At 41.4% G+C, this 18,076-nt stretch overlaps 1 protein-coding gene across 11 annotated transcripts in view; it reads left to right on the top strand.

Annotated features, from left to right (window-relative positions):
- NFATC1 (nuclear factor of activated T cells 1) overlaps window positions 1-18,076 on the top strand; it is a 111,354-nt gene that overhangs the window by 33,849 nt on the left and 59,429 nt on the right. For all 11 annotated transcript variants that reach the window (XR_014942687.1, XM_015854793.3, XM_085537704.1 and 8 more), the window contains exons 4-6: window positions 9,068-9,270; window positions 12,186-12,358; window positions 14,251-14,391. Coding sequence is in view for 10 of the 11 variants with exons in the window: in XM_015854793.3 (XP_015710279.1) it covers window positions 9,068-9,270; window positions 12,186-12,358; window positions 14,251-14,391 (517 nt within the window). In the remaining variant the exon portion in view is untranslated. The remainder of the gene's footprint in view (window positions 1-9,067; window positions 9,271-12,185; window positions 12,359-14,250; window positions 14,392-18,076) is intronic.

The following is an 18,076-nucleotide window of genomic DNA, read 5'->3' as shown; positions in this document are numbered from 1 at the left end:
CAGATAATCCCCAGGGGTAGCTGGGCACCCCATTACCCCTGAAGTTGGAGGCACGCAGGTACTGCAGTACTTGTGGGCCACCAGGTGACAGTGAGGCATTTGGAGAAGTTGCTGATACAGTAGCATGGTTCTGTCACTGGGATGGATGCTGGCATCCTCCAGAAAACATCAGCACAGAGAGTTTCTAATGCTCTTCCTGCTTGCTTTAAGAGTTCACAGCTGTACAGTTGGGTGATGCTTTCTTGGATGTGGGTTGTGATATGGCTCGGAGTTGGCTGGCTGCCTTTGATCACCTGAAAGCAGGTCTGGGAACAGCTAAGAATAGGGAAGGGGCATCTTTGTCTCATGGTAGAAGATTGACTTTTGCTTTGCCACCTGTGTTGGGTGCAAGAATAATAATAATGTCCCAGTGGTCCATTGCCACAGGTGCCTGTTAGTTACTGTGTTAGACATCATCCTCAGAAATCTAATGATTACATTTATTTTTTAGGTTTGTGATTTTCCTAGAAATAGGGAGCAGCATCTTGTGGCTGTTTAGAAAAGGAGATCTCATGACTGTTCTGGGAGCCAGCAGCCGTGAAGGCTGTTTTTCCCTGAATAGGGACAGAAATGACTTGTGAACCAGTGAGTGAGTATACAGCATCTCTATTACATTAAGATTAATAATTTCTCACAGCGTATTTGCAGCTGGAAGTTTTATATAGATCTTTACTCATCATGATGTGAACAGCTGCTCTTTTGGTGCACTGTTGAATTTAAGTCCAAGTGGCAGCACTAGAAAGTGCCACATAAAACACACTCCTGCTGCTTTTCATTCACTCCTTCTTCCATCCAGCTCTCACTCTCTGCCTAGACTTAGCTCTTGCAAGATCAAGCCATCTTATTTTTATTTGTGGACCAACTCTTAACTACATTTGGACCTTAAAGCAGAGTTTGAGTGAATCCAAGGAAAATGGATTTCCAGAAAGGGAAAATAAATCTTGAAAGCAGCACAAAAACTGTAGGAATTTCTGTTACATTTTGAATGTGAAGTGAGTGAGGGACTGTAGAGAGTAGCATGGTTGTTATGTCATACAGGGCATAAATTATACACTCATTCTGGTCAACATGTCAGATAAAATTCAGAAAAGCTACTATGACCAGACAGTAATCTCAGCTCTTACAGAACAGTTGAGTTGTCTTGTTTCTTCGTGTTATATCTTTTTTTTTTTTTTTTTTTTTTTACTTAAGTTCTTCTGCTCTAGTGTTTTAAATAAGACACTCCCTTTTTCTGTATTGTGCTCTCACTAGAGAACATAGTGTAAAATACCATCTGAATTTAGCACCTCTGATTTGCATCCACACTGATACGTGGTCTGGACCTGGGCTTTGCACCTAATCAAAAAACTGGCAACCTCTCTTACTTACCTTGTTCCTGGCAAAGAGAATTGGAACCTGTCATGTTAGTCAGCAGGTGTGTTTGCCTCTTGTGCTGTGCTGCTTCCAGTCCTAGGTGTGCTTTGGGCTGCAGTAGCCTGCACTGTTCTGGGCTGGAGCCCTAAAATGAATAGGGGGCACTCGAGCAGTACAGCAGTGGATGAAACATGTCCACCTGAGGAGCTAAAGCTGGAAAGAAACAGGGATGATAAAAGAGCCCACTATAAGGCAGGGACCACAGCAGTTCATGAAACAGTCTTCATATATATATATATATATATATTGCTGAAGGACCAGAAAACCGGAAACTACTGCTCTGCCAAATATACATGTACATATTTGGCATATATATATGTGTGTGTGTGTATATGTATGTGTGTATATATATGTATATACTTTTCCAACCTGATATATATACAGTATAGTATATATAAACATATATATATAAACAGCAGTAGTTTCCGGTTTTCTGGTCCTTCAGCAAAAGGTCGTTGGGCATATTCAGCTGAGGGGAAGCCAAGACAAGGGAGCTCAGGGACATGCCCAAGTGAAGGTCAGGCAGGATCCCTGCAGTGAACACAAGAATAGATCTCCAGGTCTCCTGATCGTGGTTTCAGTGCCTTTACTTCATATGACAGTCATTGCTTGGAAAACCAACTTTTCCTTCTACCCATTTAAGCCTGTGATGTAACAGCTTCCATCTCCAGATACTTCTGTGTGGTAACAAAGTTTTTTTTTTCCTTCAATTGGTGTGATGGCTCTAAGCATGCTTGGTGTTTATAGCTAAAATCAATACCTGAAATGCTTATGCACTTTATGGTTTAAACAGCTTAATCTTCAATTTGTTTTTGAAAAATTGAGATACTGAATACTGACTGATGTTATGGTTTTGTATTGTATTGTGTATTAGGTACGTTTTAAAAATACGACAATTTGTTTTATTATTCATCACGTGGAGTTAACATAAAAAATAAAAACCTACTGAATGAAAAAGATTGCAATAAAGCTATTTTGTGGAGTTCTTGAAGCTCCAACTTGAAGATACAAGCAGCAATTACTTCAAAGATTTCACTGTTTTATAGATTTTACTTTTTATCACGTTTTCTTGTTTTGAAAGCATTTAGCAATTACATTCCAAACCACTGATGAGAGAATAAGCAAAAGAAGCCCCCTTTCATCACGCTGAGTGCTTAATCTTGCTAATGATTCTCTCTAGACTAACACTGAAGCACAGATTATGCCTTGAACAGTTCTGAAGTATGGGTGAGACAGACATATGTAAAGCACTGCTAAGTGCAAGCTGTATGGCCATCAGAGGACTGACGTCGAAGATATAATCATAGAGTGGCCTGGGTTGAAAAGGACCTCAATGATCATCTAGTTTCAACTCTCCTGCTATATGCAGGGTCGCCAGCCACTAGACCAGGTGCCCAGAGCCACATCCAGCCTGGCCTTGAATGCCTCCAGGGAAGGGGCACAAGAAGAGGTGAAAAAGAGGTAGATACTTTTCTTATTATTTTTTGAGGTATAGATGTGTTTGTTTTCACACAGACTTGATTATGCATTAAATGTACAAAGAACAGGTACACACATTTACAAATTTATTGCTGATACAGATGTTACACTTGGATTTTTTGCACATCATTGTCATGAAGGACAGCCCTTAATAGCCTGGACAGTATCAAGCACAAGTTCCTGACTAGTTTAGAGGACAGATATTAAGTCCATGGTTGTGCCCCACTTTGGTATTAGTGGGAACTAATATCTTGAAAACGTTGAAATGGGCTAAGCCCAAAATCAGCAGCAACACTCATGTAACATATTTACAGAATTAGAGTCTGGGAAATGTACTGGTTTAGTTGCCTACAAAAAAAAAAAAAAAAAAAAAAAAAAAAAAAAAAAAAAGCACTGGTGTGCCTCTGGTCTACTTACAGAACTCCCTGTAAGTACACTGAAGAGTCATTCCACATACACCTAGCTGGCGCATCTGGCTGTGATGGCCTCCTTGGTCTCACCAGAATGGGATCATTCTTTCAGCGACCTCTGGGAGTCTTTCCAGGCAGAGAGAGCTTATTGTTATGACAGGTAGTTCTCTGAGCATTTCAGCATGCCAAAAGCACAAAGTACTTTGATGGAAACACACAGGATATTTCAGCTGTCTTTCTTAAAAGAAATGTCCTAACTTAAATAGTAGAAGTTTTCCTTGCAGTCTCATAGCATTTGAGATATTGGATGGGACGCAACATCTGAAAAAAAATCCTCAAAATTAAGTAGCTGCAGTCAGGTTGGAAAAGTTCTGTTGTTTTTCTGATGTTTATGTTAAAAACACTCCAGCTTCTTCTGCTTATCATTTTTAGGCCTGTTCAATTCTGATTGCCAAATTCTGTAGATACGCACCAAGCACTTTGTTTGGATACAGCAGGAACACCCTGTGGTTGGGTATGCTCATGTTTGTGATAAACCTAGCTTATGATTGATGTAGGTCTAAATCAGGTGCTATGTTGCAGTCAGATGTTTGCCGCTTGGGAGAAATGGTTCTGTTTTCCTTGTGATTTGCTAGCTGTCAGAGGAACACCTCCTGGCATTCAGCACCACACTGCCTGGACGTGCTGGAACAATAATCCCATTCCACATTGTGCGCTCCAAGGGAAAGGCTGGGATTTGCTTTGGCACCATGCATCAAGATGAGCAGCAGTTTACTAATGAGAGCCAAGAGGTGTTGGTGAGAGATGGTGTTGCGAAAACGATGACAGAGAGGTTTAGGAATTCCAGAGAAGGCTTGCTGTGGTGCAGCAGTCACTCAGGCGGTGCAGTCTTCTCTCACTCTTGCGTAAGATGATGTAAGATGATGAAGAGCTTAACTGTGATCAGTCCTGTTCTGTTTGTTAATTACTGGTGACTGCATTGCTTTTGATAGAATGAGAGGAGCGTAAAACAAGCCCACAATTAAAGTCTGATTTTGATCTTAGCAGCTTCAGACAATATATATGCAAATGTCTTTGGAGACTAGTTCAAATATTTTTACAGTGTTGCTCAAAAAGGAAACGAGCAGGTTAGTCGGTGGTCAGTCAGAACAGGAGAACATGACCTACTTTCACTTCAAAACCAATGACACTGACCGCAGTGGTCTTATCTACATAGTCAAGTTCTTCCTGCATCTCTACTTTGTGTTAAAACATGTGGCTGCTGTATTCTCACCTTTACTGGGGAAGAAAAGCTCATTCAAAAACTTTCTGCATCTGATCCTTAGTTGGAGTGACATCCCTTTTCACTTCCACATCAGGGGAATGTATCGTTCTTTCCATCTGAATGTAGGTACTGCCAAGCAAAGCATGCTTGGTAGGAAAGGCACATCCTTTTTTATGAACCGTGCAGCTGAGAGCAACCTTTGTCACCCGTACTCAGCCACTGAGGTATTATGAGAAGAGCTTCAGCTTTGGGACTGCGTTACACAGAGAAAAAGATAAAAATAGGGTGTCTGACGCACGCATCCCGTGTTGCATGCCAGGAAACAGAATCTTTATACCAAGTACAGTATTCCAGAGCATTCATGGAAAATATGCGTGTATGTGAACGTGTGAAATCTTTCCTAACTAATAGAAATACTCAGTTCCCCTTTACCCCTTCCCTTTTCATGTTCACCTGACAAATGTAATAGCCCAGAGTACTACAGTTCTTCCTGTACTGCCAGTGCTCCCCTTTTCATTCTTCTGAATGGTGTGACAGTAATGTCACACTTCTACACTGAGGGAGCCACAGAGTATTTTTCCTATGCCTGCTGAAAGTATGCAAAATCTTGCCTGTTCTCCGGACATCTACAGCACAACAAAAACTCTTCCAAAGTTCAATATTGTCTGTCGCAGAAATTGTACACTGGGAGAATGACCTAAAATTAGTCATCCACAGTATGTGCCCCTTCAAATGTTAATCCTTGAATTGTTGTCTGTTACTGCTTCTCTGGAATATAAAACTGAAAAATAATGTAAAAGTAATGGATATGATGCAGTGAGGAAAACACAAAGGGAAATACGTATTTGAGATCCAATGCCTTCTACTGTAGAGCACTAAACTTACAGTTGAGTAAGGATTTTACGTGAGTTGGTGGCTGCAAAATCAACTGTACAGTAACTGGATTAGCAACCTTATCTTCCTGGATGTTTTTGACACTTCCATTCTCTTGAAATCTCATGTTTGTTCATCATGCTTAGCAATAATTCTCTTCAAATTCAGAACTAACAGATGAGGAAGAGCTTCCATGAATGCATGATTAATAATATGTGATGCATCCAGAGAAAGCTCATGGCTTAGCAAAGCCCAGCGGAGCTGTACAACAGCACCTTAAAAAAGAGAAATAAAAGCATAAATCTAGTTTGAAGATAACACAGTTCAAAAAACAATGCAGAACATGCATCTGATAATCTTAATGTTTATTTTTCAGCATTTAAACTCTTGTGGGAAGACAGGAATGCAAAGGTGAGGGCTGTGCATTTCAGGTTGATTTCTATTTAAAAAACAGGTGGGAAAAATACTGTCTGAGTCTCACAAGTAGGTTATGAGATCAGTAGCTAAGTTCTGATTCAAAGATAAAGCCTGAAATGGCAGAACCCAATGCAAGACTAACATTTTTTGACCCATTTGCCCTGATTCAGTAAAACACATGGTTATCTCAGTGTGTGATTTTGCTCTTGACGAATTGAGGTTTAAGTTACTTGCTGGTCTATTTTTACTTTTTAAGCAGCCTTGTAATTCAATATGGGTTTGTTTTAATTTTACACACTCCATAAAAAGCACCCTCCATAACAAGCTGGAGAAGTCGCTGCTGGTAATGCATAGCTACGTAGTTTTTTCTTCCAGCAGCTTCCTGTAGAAATTTAATCGGTTCGTGTGTCACACATTATTACTTTTTCCTCTGTGAACCCGCATTACGCTCATGATCGAAAATACCCAACAGTACCCCATGTCTTCTCCATCACCACAGCCTCAGTGCTGAAGCTCTAGAGATGTTGACGCAGCGTGAGATCAGTCCAGGCTGAATCCAGGTCACTCAGCTAGCCCTACTCAAGTCCATGGCAGTAGTAAACAGCTCTGGCCGCAAGGCATGTGGGGACAGAGATGTGCTGAGTAAGACGGTGGCTTCCCCGTGGTTGCCAACTGTGCTGGGAGCACACGAGCTCTCAGGCTGCATCTCTATGGTCTGGAAGTTAAAACCAGAAAATTGTATTTTTGCAGCATAGCACAGATTTTGGTGTTGAGAATCTTTCTGCTGCCAGACATAGGAGCCATGTGTTTTGAAGGGGAAGTACACTGTTTTGGTAGAGGCAGTGGCTACAGAGATGGCTGGCAGTAGAGTCAGAGGCAGGAGAGCTGAGGACTGCTGCAGTATGACAAAGCTCAGCCTCATGGCAGGCATGTTTCAAACTCCTGCTGAAGAACAACACCTTTTGTTAAGGTTTCTCACTGAAATCTTGTAAGTGCAGCTTCTTGCAGTTATTCAAGCAGCAAATTAGAAAGTCACTGTCACTTTTTGCTTGTGACCCTGCATAGAAGCAGCCTGTCCCCCGCTGCTCCTGGCTCTGAGGCTGGCAACTAAACTGAAAGACACAGTTCATGGCAGCTCTGTGAGAGCTGAGGCTGAGATCTGTTTTTTCTGTTTCTACCATTCTGACAATACCTGTATTGGAGATGGGGAAGAGGTGTGGAGGAGTTAATGAAAGCAGCAGAGCCTCCAGCCTCCTCCACAAAGAGCTACACACATTAAAGGAATAGCAGCAGATCCTCCTGCTTGATCTAGGATCATGGGAGAGGCCCATCCAGCAAATCTTCTGTGGAAAAATAAATAAAAAGCTGTAGGGAAGTAGCTTTGTTTGCATTTTCCTACACCATGAATTAAAAGCTTTCCTGCTCACCAAGATGTCATCAATTGTATAAAGTAGATCTATCTGAGCTAGTAATGGTGTAGTGATGCTATACAGCTCCTGAAAGCCTGGCCTTTCCCACCTGAATCATTAGCAGAAAAAAGTACACCTATAACAGGGTAGGAATGTTTCCTCAGCACTATGTACCTCATGTAACTGCCCACCTGGTTCATGCTCCTCTCTCCTGCAGCTGCTACATCCTCCCTTCCCACAGTGCAAAGCCTCACAGCTCTCAGGTGGAAGAGTTATTTTGAGGGCTTGTTCCCCAGCATCAGATGGTAGCATGAATAGGGTGATGAGAGATGGAAGAGTAAGGGGATTGTGGGGCTGCTGGTGCCCATGTGGCTGGGATTGGCTCAGCATGGGTGTGGGCAACAGAAGTGGCTGGGGCCTGTGGGGAGCACAGCTTGCTTCTGAGTGCCTCTGTGCTGTGAGCTCTGAGCCCTGGCTCACTGCAAAAGGTTTAGCTGCCTGGCTGTAGTGATGGTGTGGCAGGCACACTGAGGTCAGTCAGGAGGTGTGAGGAGAGGAAACTGTAAAACCTTTCTGTCTGCATGGGACACATTCTGCATGCAGCAGCAAGCTCCCTTTGCATGGCATGGCAGTATGAGCCAGCAGCTTTGGATTGCCTGTTACCTGCCAGTTTTTGCCAGGCACTGGAGCAGATGTACTCAATTCAATTACTTCCCTGCTACTCAGCACACCCCTCATCTGCCAGACCATTGGGTACACTGCAGCCAGGGCTGGTCTTGAAGACCCTTATAGTCTGTAGATGAAAAGTTATCCAAGTGAGTCAAACTAGCAGGTGTGGAGCTCAGTTTGCATCTGCTTGAAGACAGCCTCTACTTGGCAGCATCTGCTGTATTCTTGGTTTTTTTTCACAGTGTTTAGGCTGGCCTTGCCTTAATTACTGAGCAGTGCAGTTGTGAGGCCCTGTGCTTTGAAGCAGGGGGCTTCTGATGACAGAGGAGTGGGATGCATGTGGTTCATTCCTGTGCTGTCTGCTCTCCCTAGGCAGACTAGGCTGTGGCCTTTGCACTGGTATAAGCCCTAGGTGGCCTCTTCAGGGTGACAGTATTGAAGGCAGGTGCTACTCTTGCTTTGATATGTGGTAGAAAAAACTATCGTTGGCATCAAAGTTGTCACTGTAACATGAATGAGGCTCAAGTCAAGCCCAGTAGCTTCAATGAGATCTCTGCAGTTCTAAGAAGAATTTGCACACGTGGTGAGCAACAAGTTATGTACACATGCTCTGTCTCTATTCAGTTCCAGTTTTTATTGGCATAAAAATCAGTGAGAGAAAGTGTCCTGCACATCTTCCACATGTGGAACAGCCCAGGAAGCTTAAGGGTGGATCAGCTGTGTTCTTTTCCACATGCAAACCCCCTTAGCATTGCTACCCTTAGTACTGCAGATGAATGTTGACTGTGTTGTGGGTTTTTTTGCCAAACTGCAGCAGAATTTATGCAAAGATTTTGGTGGACACAGCAATAGCGCACAAAAGTTCACCTCATCTAAAGTGCCTCAGGTCCTCTAGGATAATGAGATATTTTCTGAGTGCACCTTTTTATTGTACCAATATTACATTACAGGAAAAATTGGAGGGGGAAACTTAACACATAGCACCTGTCACAAGTTCTTTCCTTGAATTAGGCTCTCCTGCTTATAAAAATTTAATTGATTCCTAGCAGTTTATGTCCGTGGTGCTCAGTGGGCATTTTCTGTTCTCTTGCCAGCTACATGGTTACCTAGAAAGCGAGCCCCTCACGCTACAGCTGTTCATCGGGACTGCAGACGACCGCCTGCTGCGACCTCATGCTTTCTACCAGGTTCATCGAATCACTGGGAAGACTGTTTCCACCACCAGCCACGAAACAATACTTTCCAACACCAAAGTCTTGGAAATCCCACTTCTTCCAGAGAACAACATGAGAGCAACGTAAGACCCAGACACTATGCCTGACTGCTTAGCAGTTTCCTCTTGGTCTTCCCACTTAATTTCTTCTGTTTTGTGTTTTGTTTCTCTTTTTCCTTGTATGCTATTTTCCTTTTTCTGTCCTTTTTTTTAACTCCGCTCAGTAGTAGTAAGTAAGTAGTAGTAAGTCTTCACAAACTGCCTCTCATCAGCTTAACAACAAAATGAACTTTGCAAATATTTATGACAACTGATTGCTTTCATTCTAGAGTTTCAGCCAATGTGCTTATTTGCCATTTAAAATAAGTGTCTCGGTTACCAAGCTCTAAATATCTCCTACCTCAGCTCCTGCATTTAGTTTCTAAATATGACACCTCTTACTCCTGTATGTGCGAGCACAAGGAACGGGGCCTATTAAAATTTATCTTTGGATGTCAATGGAATCTCTTCTAGAGGACATTACCAAGTAACCTAGCCTTTTTTGATACAAACAAAGCCATTCTTAGTTCTTATGTAATAAAAATCCACATTTTCCAATGGTGTTTGTTTAGAAGCAAAATTTTTAGGAAAGGAGTTAAAACTTACAGAATGCAGTTACTGAACTGGAATGAGTTTTCCCATGCAGGAAACACCTAAGAACTTAGGAATTGATAGGAATCTGAGTGTTAACGGCCACAGGGCCAGATAAATTTCATTATAGGGTTGCGTACAAAACATCCAGTGTTGAACTGTGTATGTGATATAAACAAGACTCATAAAGGGAGGAATTTGTATGTACATCTACTGGTGTATTAATGTGCATGTATACATATGTGTATACATGGATGCATGTGTGTTTGTGTGTATTTATAGGGAGACAGAAAGGACAGGTACATAAACAGACAAAAAGAAAGCAGGTCCCACCGCAACAAAGACAATGGGAAATCTCAGGAAGCCTTCAAAAACTGGTTACTCCTGGTTATTCATATACTGTTTTCTGCACCTTATTGAAGTGAAAAATGGTATCAGACACTTGAAGCCCTTCTGTATGTAGCAGTAATTAGAAGCTGGTTTGCAATGTCATGTGCAACATGTGCTGGAGTGCATCATGTAAGTAGAACTAGAATGCGGTTATCTGCATTGCCAGCTGGGATTAGTATCATCACTCAAGATCTGAGGACCTCTGTCACTTCATTGTGTTAAGTCGTGATGAGTATGCAAAATTAGTGTCCCCATTTTCTGTTACTGTAAGCTGGCACAATTCCATTGAGGTTATTGAGATGTCACCACTTTGTACACAGAAAATATTTCTTGGCCCTTCTATTATCCAGTTTGAATAATATTGTTGGCCATATGGAAGCGTTAATACTGTTTCCGTCATCTTTCCCTGTACAGTAAAGGTAGTCACACAGTACTTGATCCAAACTTAGTATTTTCATGACACATATGACACACAGTAGGGTTCTCCCAAGAACCACATACCATGCTTTGGATTATATAAGCCTTGTATGTCAGTACTCTGAAACCTCATGTAGGCTAACAGTGAATTGAAATTTAGAGCGAAGGACTTTTCCCATAGATACTTTGTGTATTTAGGCTTTCTTATTATGAAATAATGGAGCAAGTTGGCATGTTTTAACTTCGAACGATTAACTACTCCTATTGATTTCAAATACTAATATCTATGACTTCACAAGCCTGATTTGTGCTCCTCTGCACCGTACAGAGTCTGAACCAATTGCTGAGGTGTTTTGTTTTACAACTCTTGTTATGAGAGAGGCAATAGTGAGATGCACATCATTTCTTCTCTATCATATGGATCATTGCATAAAATTTTGACATATGTACAAATGTTTCTTAATTTTTATGACTTCCTCTGCTAATATGCATTGTTAAGAAGCATTAATACATTCATTAGTTTCTTTGATCGTACCAGCAAAGGTATTTTTGTTACTCTGAAATCTATACTTCAAAAAAAATGCAGGTCAAAACCAGGCTGCCATTGTTCTTGTTCTTGTTTGCTTCAGAACTGTGCTTCAAAGGTCTGGAGGAGGAATTAAACTCTTTAATTCAAAATAAAATTAAACTGTATGTATTTAGTATAATAAAATGCATGCCAGGGACCAGTACCCAGAATAAACTACAGTGCAGACTTTGTAGTCTTAACCAAAGGAGAAGTATTTTTGCAGTGGGTTTTTGAGCATGTATGTTTATTTATCTTTTGTTCTGTGAACTTTCTCTGTTGGAATTCGCTTTGACAGAAATTCTGACTCATTCACAAGAAAACCAAGATTGAAAAATAGGAGTGAGAGAGGTCAGAAATAGCAGGAGTTCTTTCTGACAAACAGCACATTTTTCTCTAATGTAGAGGGGAAACCTCAAATTTGGTTGGTTTTTTTTGTGCAAAGCTTCAGCTCAGTGCTTCGCTTATGACTGTTAAAAATTCACTCAAATACAAGCACACTGACAGTAGGACTGACTCAGTGAGAACTATGCTTGATAATGAGAATTGGCAGGACTTTCCTCTCCAGTAAAAAGCATGGAATATTTTTATTCATATTAGCCATAACAAGTGAAATTGTCAATATATCTGCATTCTGAGTTAGTAACACAGAGTGCAGTAATGTCCTGTCCTCTTGACTTCTTTAGTCAATTCCTTTGCACTTCAGCTAGTCTGTAAGCTCCATCCTTACAGGATGTGTTGGGAGGATCTTTTACATTTTCTCCCTCTGGCAACTGAAGTAACATCCTAGATTTGTGTGCTCAACTCCGGCTGCTATGTGTTACTACCAATAGCCTGAACTGAGCTACTTGTGGATGAAGTCTACTGTGTATAGCTTGGTCACGGGGCTGTGTCTGACACGGAAGATGTACAGGAGAGAGGGAAGAAACTGCACTCTTGTTTCCTTCTGAAGTCTGCTTTAAATGAATTGAATTGCTCTGTGTTCCCTTTTGGGTAGCATTGACTGTGCTGGAATATTAAAGCTCAGAAACTCTGACATCGAACTGCGGAAGGGAGAAACAGACATTGGGCGGAAGAACACACGTGTGCGGCTGGTCTTCCGAGTTCACATCCCGCAGTCCAATGGGAGGACCCTCTCTTTGCAAGTAGCCTCCAACCCTATTGAGTGCTGTGAGTAGCAACAGATATCTTTCTATTGCTAGCTCTTGTGTCGCTGAACACGCAGCATTTGTCGATCAACATGCTAAACACTTGTTTTACTGTACCTGTCTGGTCAGTAAACCTTGCTTTATTTTGCAAAAATGTGTGGTTTATATACATTTGCTGTAGAAAAAAAATAGTGTGTAGCTTTGTGCCTTTATCCCTTTATTGGGAAGAATGCACATAAAACAAAAATAGAGTACTACTAAGTGAACAGTCGGCCTGGAATTGACAGGACTTGGATTTTTTTGTGACTTCCTATCATACAGGGAACTACTGTAAGAACTTTGGAAAACACTTATTGTGTCATAGTCACTCTTCCCCTTTGCAAAAAGCAAAAATCAGCCTACAAGACCCAAACAATTTGATGAAGGGTCAGCAATACACTAGAGGTGACACCCTGGCTCAGGCTGCTTGGCATGATATATTTCTAGGGATTGTTAATAGCAAAGCTCCAGGAAAGAGCATCCCTGCATTCTTCTTGCAAAAGCAGTGTCAACCGTGACAGAGACCAGTGATAGTACTCCATCCTTTTTTGCAGGGCAGCCCCGCTGCCATTCTGGTAGTCTGAACCTACAAGAGAGGCAAGCTTTGTAGGAAAGAGCAGTGCTGTTATACCAATAGTTATAGCCTTCCCCCTTCTAGTCATTCATTTAAATAAACAAACAGGTGGTGGTGGTGGTGGGAAGGAAGTTACATTAAGATATCCCAGTGTTATTATGAAGAATAGCAGAGCCTCCACACCTGTAACAGGTAGACTGCCATAAAGCCATATCTTCTGTCCAGGATATGTGTGAGACGAATAATTTTCACCAGGTTAATAGACATCAATAAAAAAATAAAAGACAAGAAAGGAGGAGCTGTGGTTTCATCCTGCTCCTTGCTGTAGCTGATATTTTCAATCGCTATGTAGCATGATAAGGCCACAGTTTGAATGGATCCTGAACAGTCCATCCAAATGTGTGAAGTTCAAGAGGCCACTAAATTTGAAGCCACTTGGATCTGTATCTGTGACTTGCAATTTTAAGTACTGTGTAATGAGCAAAAGCGCGGTACATGTCTCCTCAAAGGAATGGAAAACAGGAGGGAAAAAAAAGGGCTAGTGTTATTTCCAGTGCAGAATGTGGAATAAGCTGGTGCCAAAAACTTCATGCATCTCTTAGTGCATGTGACACCAGGAGTAACCATGTAATCTGGATAAAATGTCACATCATCCCTTGAAGTTCAGCCATGCTCACTCCATGTCACAGTTCAGATGATAAAATATTTCCACTAGAATACAGTTTCTGTGTGCATGAATCAAATGTGCTTTGGCACTCAGATGTTGGTGGAAATACGCTTTCTAAACTATGAACTTCTGCTGGATTGTGAGGCTTATGTCTACTGCTAAAAGTCAGTTTGCAACTGTGGTCATAGTGATAGAAATGCAGTTTGGATGTGGTTGATCTTGTTCTCATGTATGCCTTGTAAATGCGTGGCATATATGTGAGGAAGTATTATTTTGTTTCTCAGGGAAATTACACTAAATAAACAAATTTCTCTAAAAATATTCTTCATGGCACAGTACAGATCAAGCTGAGTTTTAAGCTTAAACATCTTGGGTTTTTTTTGTGAGCTTTTTGAATCTCTGCCACTGTATTTGATTATTAAGAGTACTGTTTATGATGAAGGTGCTTAGAAACCACATTTCCTACAAATCTTCTGACAGTTCCTTGTTTCTATATCAAACTCAGCTTATCTTATGAGAGTAAGTATTGCAAGCATCAGGTCTCTTACTAATGCAATAATTGTTTATTTGTGTGTGTTTGTGGTTGCTTTTTTTTTTTTTTTTCCCCCTCTTATTCTTTTATATACCTCTCTAGCTCAGAGATCTGCCCAAGAACTGCCTCTGGTGGAGAAGCAAAGTACTGACAGCTTTCCTGTTACTGGAGGGAAAAAGATGATTCTTACTGGCCATAACTTTCTGCAAGACTCAAAAGTCATCTTTCTGGAGAAAGCACCAGGTATGTCTTTTCAATTTAGACTCGTGTCTGCCTTCTTCCTCCCTGTTGCAAAATCCTGGCCAAATGGTGATAGTATCATCCCCATAATCACATTTTCCTCTGCACATAGTATGTTTTCCACATTTCTGGGTTAAGCTGTGAGAGAGGTCTGTGCCATGCCAAGCACTGAAGCCTCCTGCTGCAGCAGCTGTAGACACAGGCAGGCAGCAGTGAGGCTGTTTCTGCAGCAGTGCAAGAGTGGAAGAGCATTGGAAGTCCACAGCGGCATTCCTTGTAATGCCTGCGTAGTGGAGCAGGAGCAGGGTTGTGAGTCAAAGTCAGGCTCTGAAACGAGATAGTTAAGGATAACTTGGAGTCTTGTTTTGGAAAGGGTTTCCGTGGCACTGGCTCAAGCCACGGATTCCTCAGCTGCCGGCTTAACCCCCCCCCCCCCTGCACTTTCAAGCATCTTGGGCGCTCCTCAGGCCAGCCCTGCTGGTGTCAGCAGAGCAGTAGGAAGGGGAGCCCCGGTGGGGAGAGGGCTGAGGAGACACAAAACCTTCTTCCTTCCCCCACTATAGCACCTGAAGGCTCCCAGGGGACAACTGTGGGGCTTTCCTGAAGGTTCCTGTCATGCTTTAAGATACCAAAAGTGGGCATCAGGCTGAAGCAGAGCAATCCTGAGCCCTTCTTGCAGCCCTAGGTGCCACACTGCACTCCAGGAAGCTGTGGAGTAAGTAGGATGCCCTTTTGGCTTCTTCAGAAAGTTTAAAAAAAAAAAAAAAAGAATAAAAAAGGCAATATTGCAGCATGAAAATCTGAGTATAGAGAAATTAGATAGAGGAGTGGTTCTATGTACTTTAAGCTTCTTTCCCTGTGCAGAATTGGGTTAGTATGGCATTTCAGGAGCTGGGTCCTGGATAGACAGGGAGGAAAACATGTTAAACAGTTCTTTCTTTCCTACTCGTTTTCTGTCCTCATGCTTTACTGACTCAGGAAAATTTCTGAACTATCCTGTACCAAAGAACTATAATGGGAATGCTTCTCGCTCACTAGCAGGTATCACAGTGTGGATTTAGACAAAGCAGGATGCTCTCTATATTGACATAAATTACGAAAGTATAAAACAAGGCCAGCTCTGTCTAGCCAGACAGATATCTCCCTCAAGCAAAAGGAATTGGAGGCTGCACAAAGGCAGCATACAAAAGCAGCATGGAGATCAAGAAAAAAGTTACATATGCAACATTTTTTACAAATCATGAGAAATGAAGGAGTGTATCGTTGCACACCAAGTCTGCTGGTGAGGAATTAAAAGATCTAAAGGCCTGTCACTCTGGAACACCCAGTGGGGAAGCTGCTTAGGTTTATGGGTTGTTGGGACAGACCCATGCAGGAATGATCCCTCTGCTCTCTGACTCCTGGGCGCAAGGTGGATGGAAACGCTGCAGGAGTCAGTCAGTGAGCTGTTGCCATTGAGGAGTAATCAGTATGATTAAGTCAGTAGTAAAAGATCTGATTTCAAACTGCCTGCTTGCTTCATTTTAGTGCTATCACAGGAGATTTGATGTGATTGCAAGGCAGTGCTACCACATAAAAGGGCTCTATGTGGCTGAGCCTTTATAGTTTAATAGCATCTCCTGGAACACCTAGCCTGCATTAATCTCTCAGCTGCCCAGCCTCTGATTTGGAAGGCAATTGTGTCACTAGGAATGGCTCACAAAAAAGAATTTTACCAGCAAATCCAGAGCAATTTCTATGGACTCTGTGGTAAGTTGTGTGCTACTTTGTGTAACACAGCTTGATGCATTTAAAACAAACAAGCCTAGTGCATCATTGTCTTAGTGACAGATTGTTCCAGATCATTTTTTGAGCAGGGTCACTGTATATAATATGAAATGAAAACACATTCCCAGCCTTTACTTTTGAAAATCAGCAAGCAGTGTTACCCTCTCAGCTACTGCATGTCTATGAAAGTAGGTCAAGAGAAGGAACACCAGCATAGTTTCTCCTTCTCTTAGAAAGTTAGTTATGAACTTCTGTGATTAGCTGGAGACATTCATTAGTTTTGCCGCTGTTGCTGTTTTTGTTTTTGAATTCAAAATGTTAATCACGTTCCTAGTGAGTAGCAGCCAAATACAGCTATTACAAAGTAACAGATCACAGGAATAATTGCGCTCATAAAGGGAAAATATCCTTTATTTGAAATTTAAACACTCTACTACGTGAGTTCATGTTTTCAGTCTTTATTCAGGCAGAGTCCCCAAGCTGGGAGGCAGCCTCTATGAGTTTGTCTAATTTATGCTAGTCTGCATACTTAATTGGTTAACGCAGAGAGTTTGAGAACACGTTGTGTTTGGCTTTTGTGGTTTTTTTCCTTCTGTCTGAATAATTTCTTTAAGTCTTCTGAGTGCACTGTGGTATGCTGAATGTTTTTCCAAGCATGAGTCCCAAGCTCTCCGTCTTCAGGGCTAGCCCTCAGCTGTTGTAATCTCCAGAGGAATGGCATTATCCTGGCCTCCTTGCGTAGGGAGTCTGTCTTAACTGTGACTCATACAAGAGGGAATCCCTGAAGAATGATCAAATCAATCTTCCAGCCGGGAGGCAGGACGTGGTATTTTCAGCTTAACCCTTTACTGGCTTCTTTTCAGCCATGAAACAAAGCAAAAGATACATTACAGCACTGCATCACCGAGTGTCACACAGAGGAGAAAGTAGTCAGCTGCAGGGTGAAGGTTTGCTGTGAAAGCAGAGCTGTGAGGACCCCATCTGGAAGAACCCCTCATGTTACGGTGCAGTGCTGAGGCAGAGAGCACCCCTTTGGATAAACAATGAGTCTTTTCAGAAGTAGTCTGAAGTTAGCTCAAGCTTCATGTAGGACCAGAAAAAAATTTTGAAATGAGACTTTATTTCACAAGATGTTGTTCAGTGTTTTATTGCTTGCTTGTCAACCCATGTTTTCCAGTGATGATCGATGGCATAAAATAACCATCCAAGAAAGTTAGGGATAGTAAAGACGTAAATGCTGAATGAACTTTGAGAAATTTACTCTTTTAAATTTGGCATTTACTTTGACAGAGGAATCTCACAGTAAATTTCTCTCTTGCTTATTACACTAATAATTATCTTTCACTTTCTGTCTTTATAGTCATGGTTTTCTCTTCCTAATTTTCAAATGTCTTGTGAGTTTGTGTGTCACTATTGTTGGGTGCTAGATTTAGGACATTACAGAAATCTATTTTCATTAGAAGCATCAGTACTTTATGAAATATGAATATAGATGTCTGTTACATCCTAGAAACAAGAACACTTGGTGTGTGCTGGTGTTCGCTGTGGAGGCAAGGTGTGCACTTTGGTTATGAAAGTAGATGAAATGAAGTTGATGTTAGTTATGCAAGTTGGTGTTTGACTAAGAGCAACAAAATGCTTTCTACCTAACGCACTCATCTGGAAAAGCTTAGATTGTGATCTGGACCTATATTAAATGACTCTGGTTTATTGATTTACATTTTTTAATCTTTTTCATGTAGTTTCTAGGTTGTGAATGTACCAGGCAACAAAAACCTTCAGGGAAGTTAAGAAAATGCAGAGATGTTTGAAGAGGTTTTAAAGACTATATACCTGGCTGTTACCTTCTTCTTCAGTTTTCTTTTATAATAATGTCTACAAACATTATCTATCTACAAAGGTATTTTGGAAAGGTAACAAG

This window comes from Coturnix japonica, chromosome 2 (genome assembly GCF_054131305.1).
Source record: "Coturnix japonica strain WE chromosome 2, WE-NBRP24, whole genome shotgun sequence".
In the NCBI taxonomy this organism is placed as follows: domain Eukaryota; kingdom Metazoa; phylum Chordata; class Aves; order Galliformes; family Phasianidae; genus Coturnix; species Coturnix japonica.
This window is presented reverse-complemented; position numbering and strand designations above follow the sequence as displayed.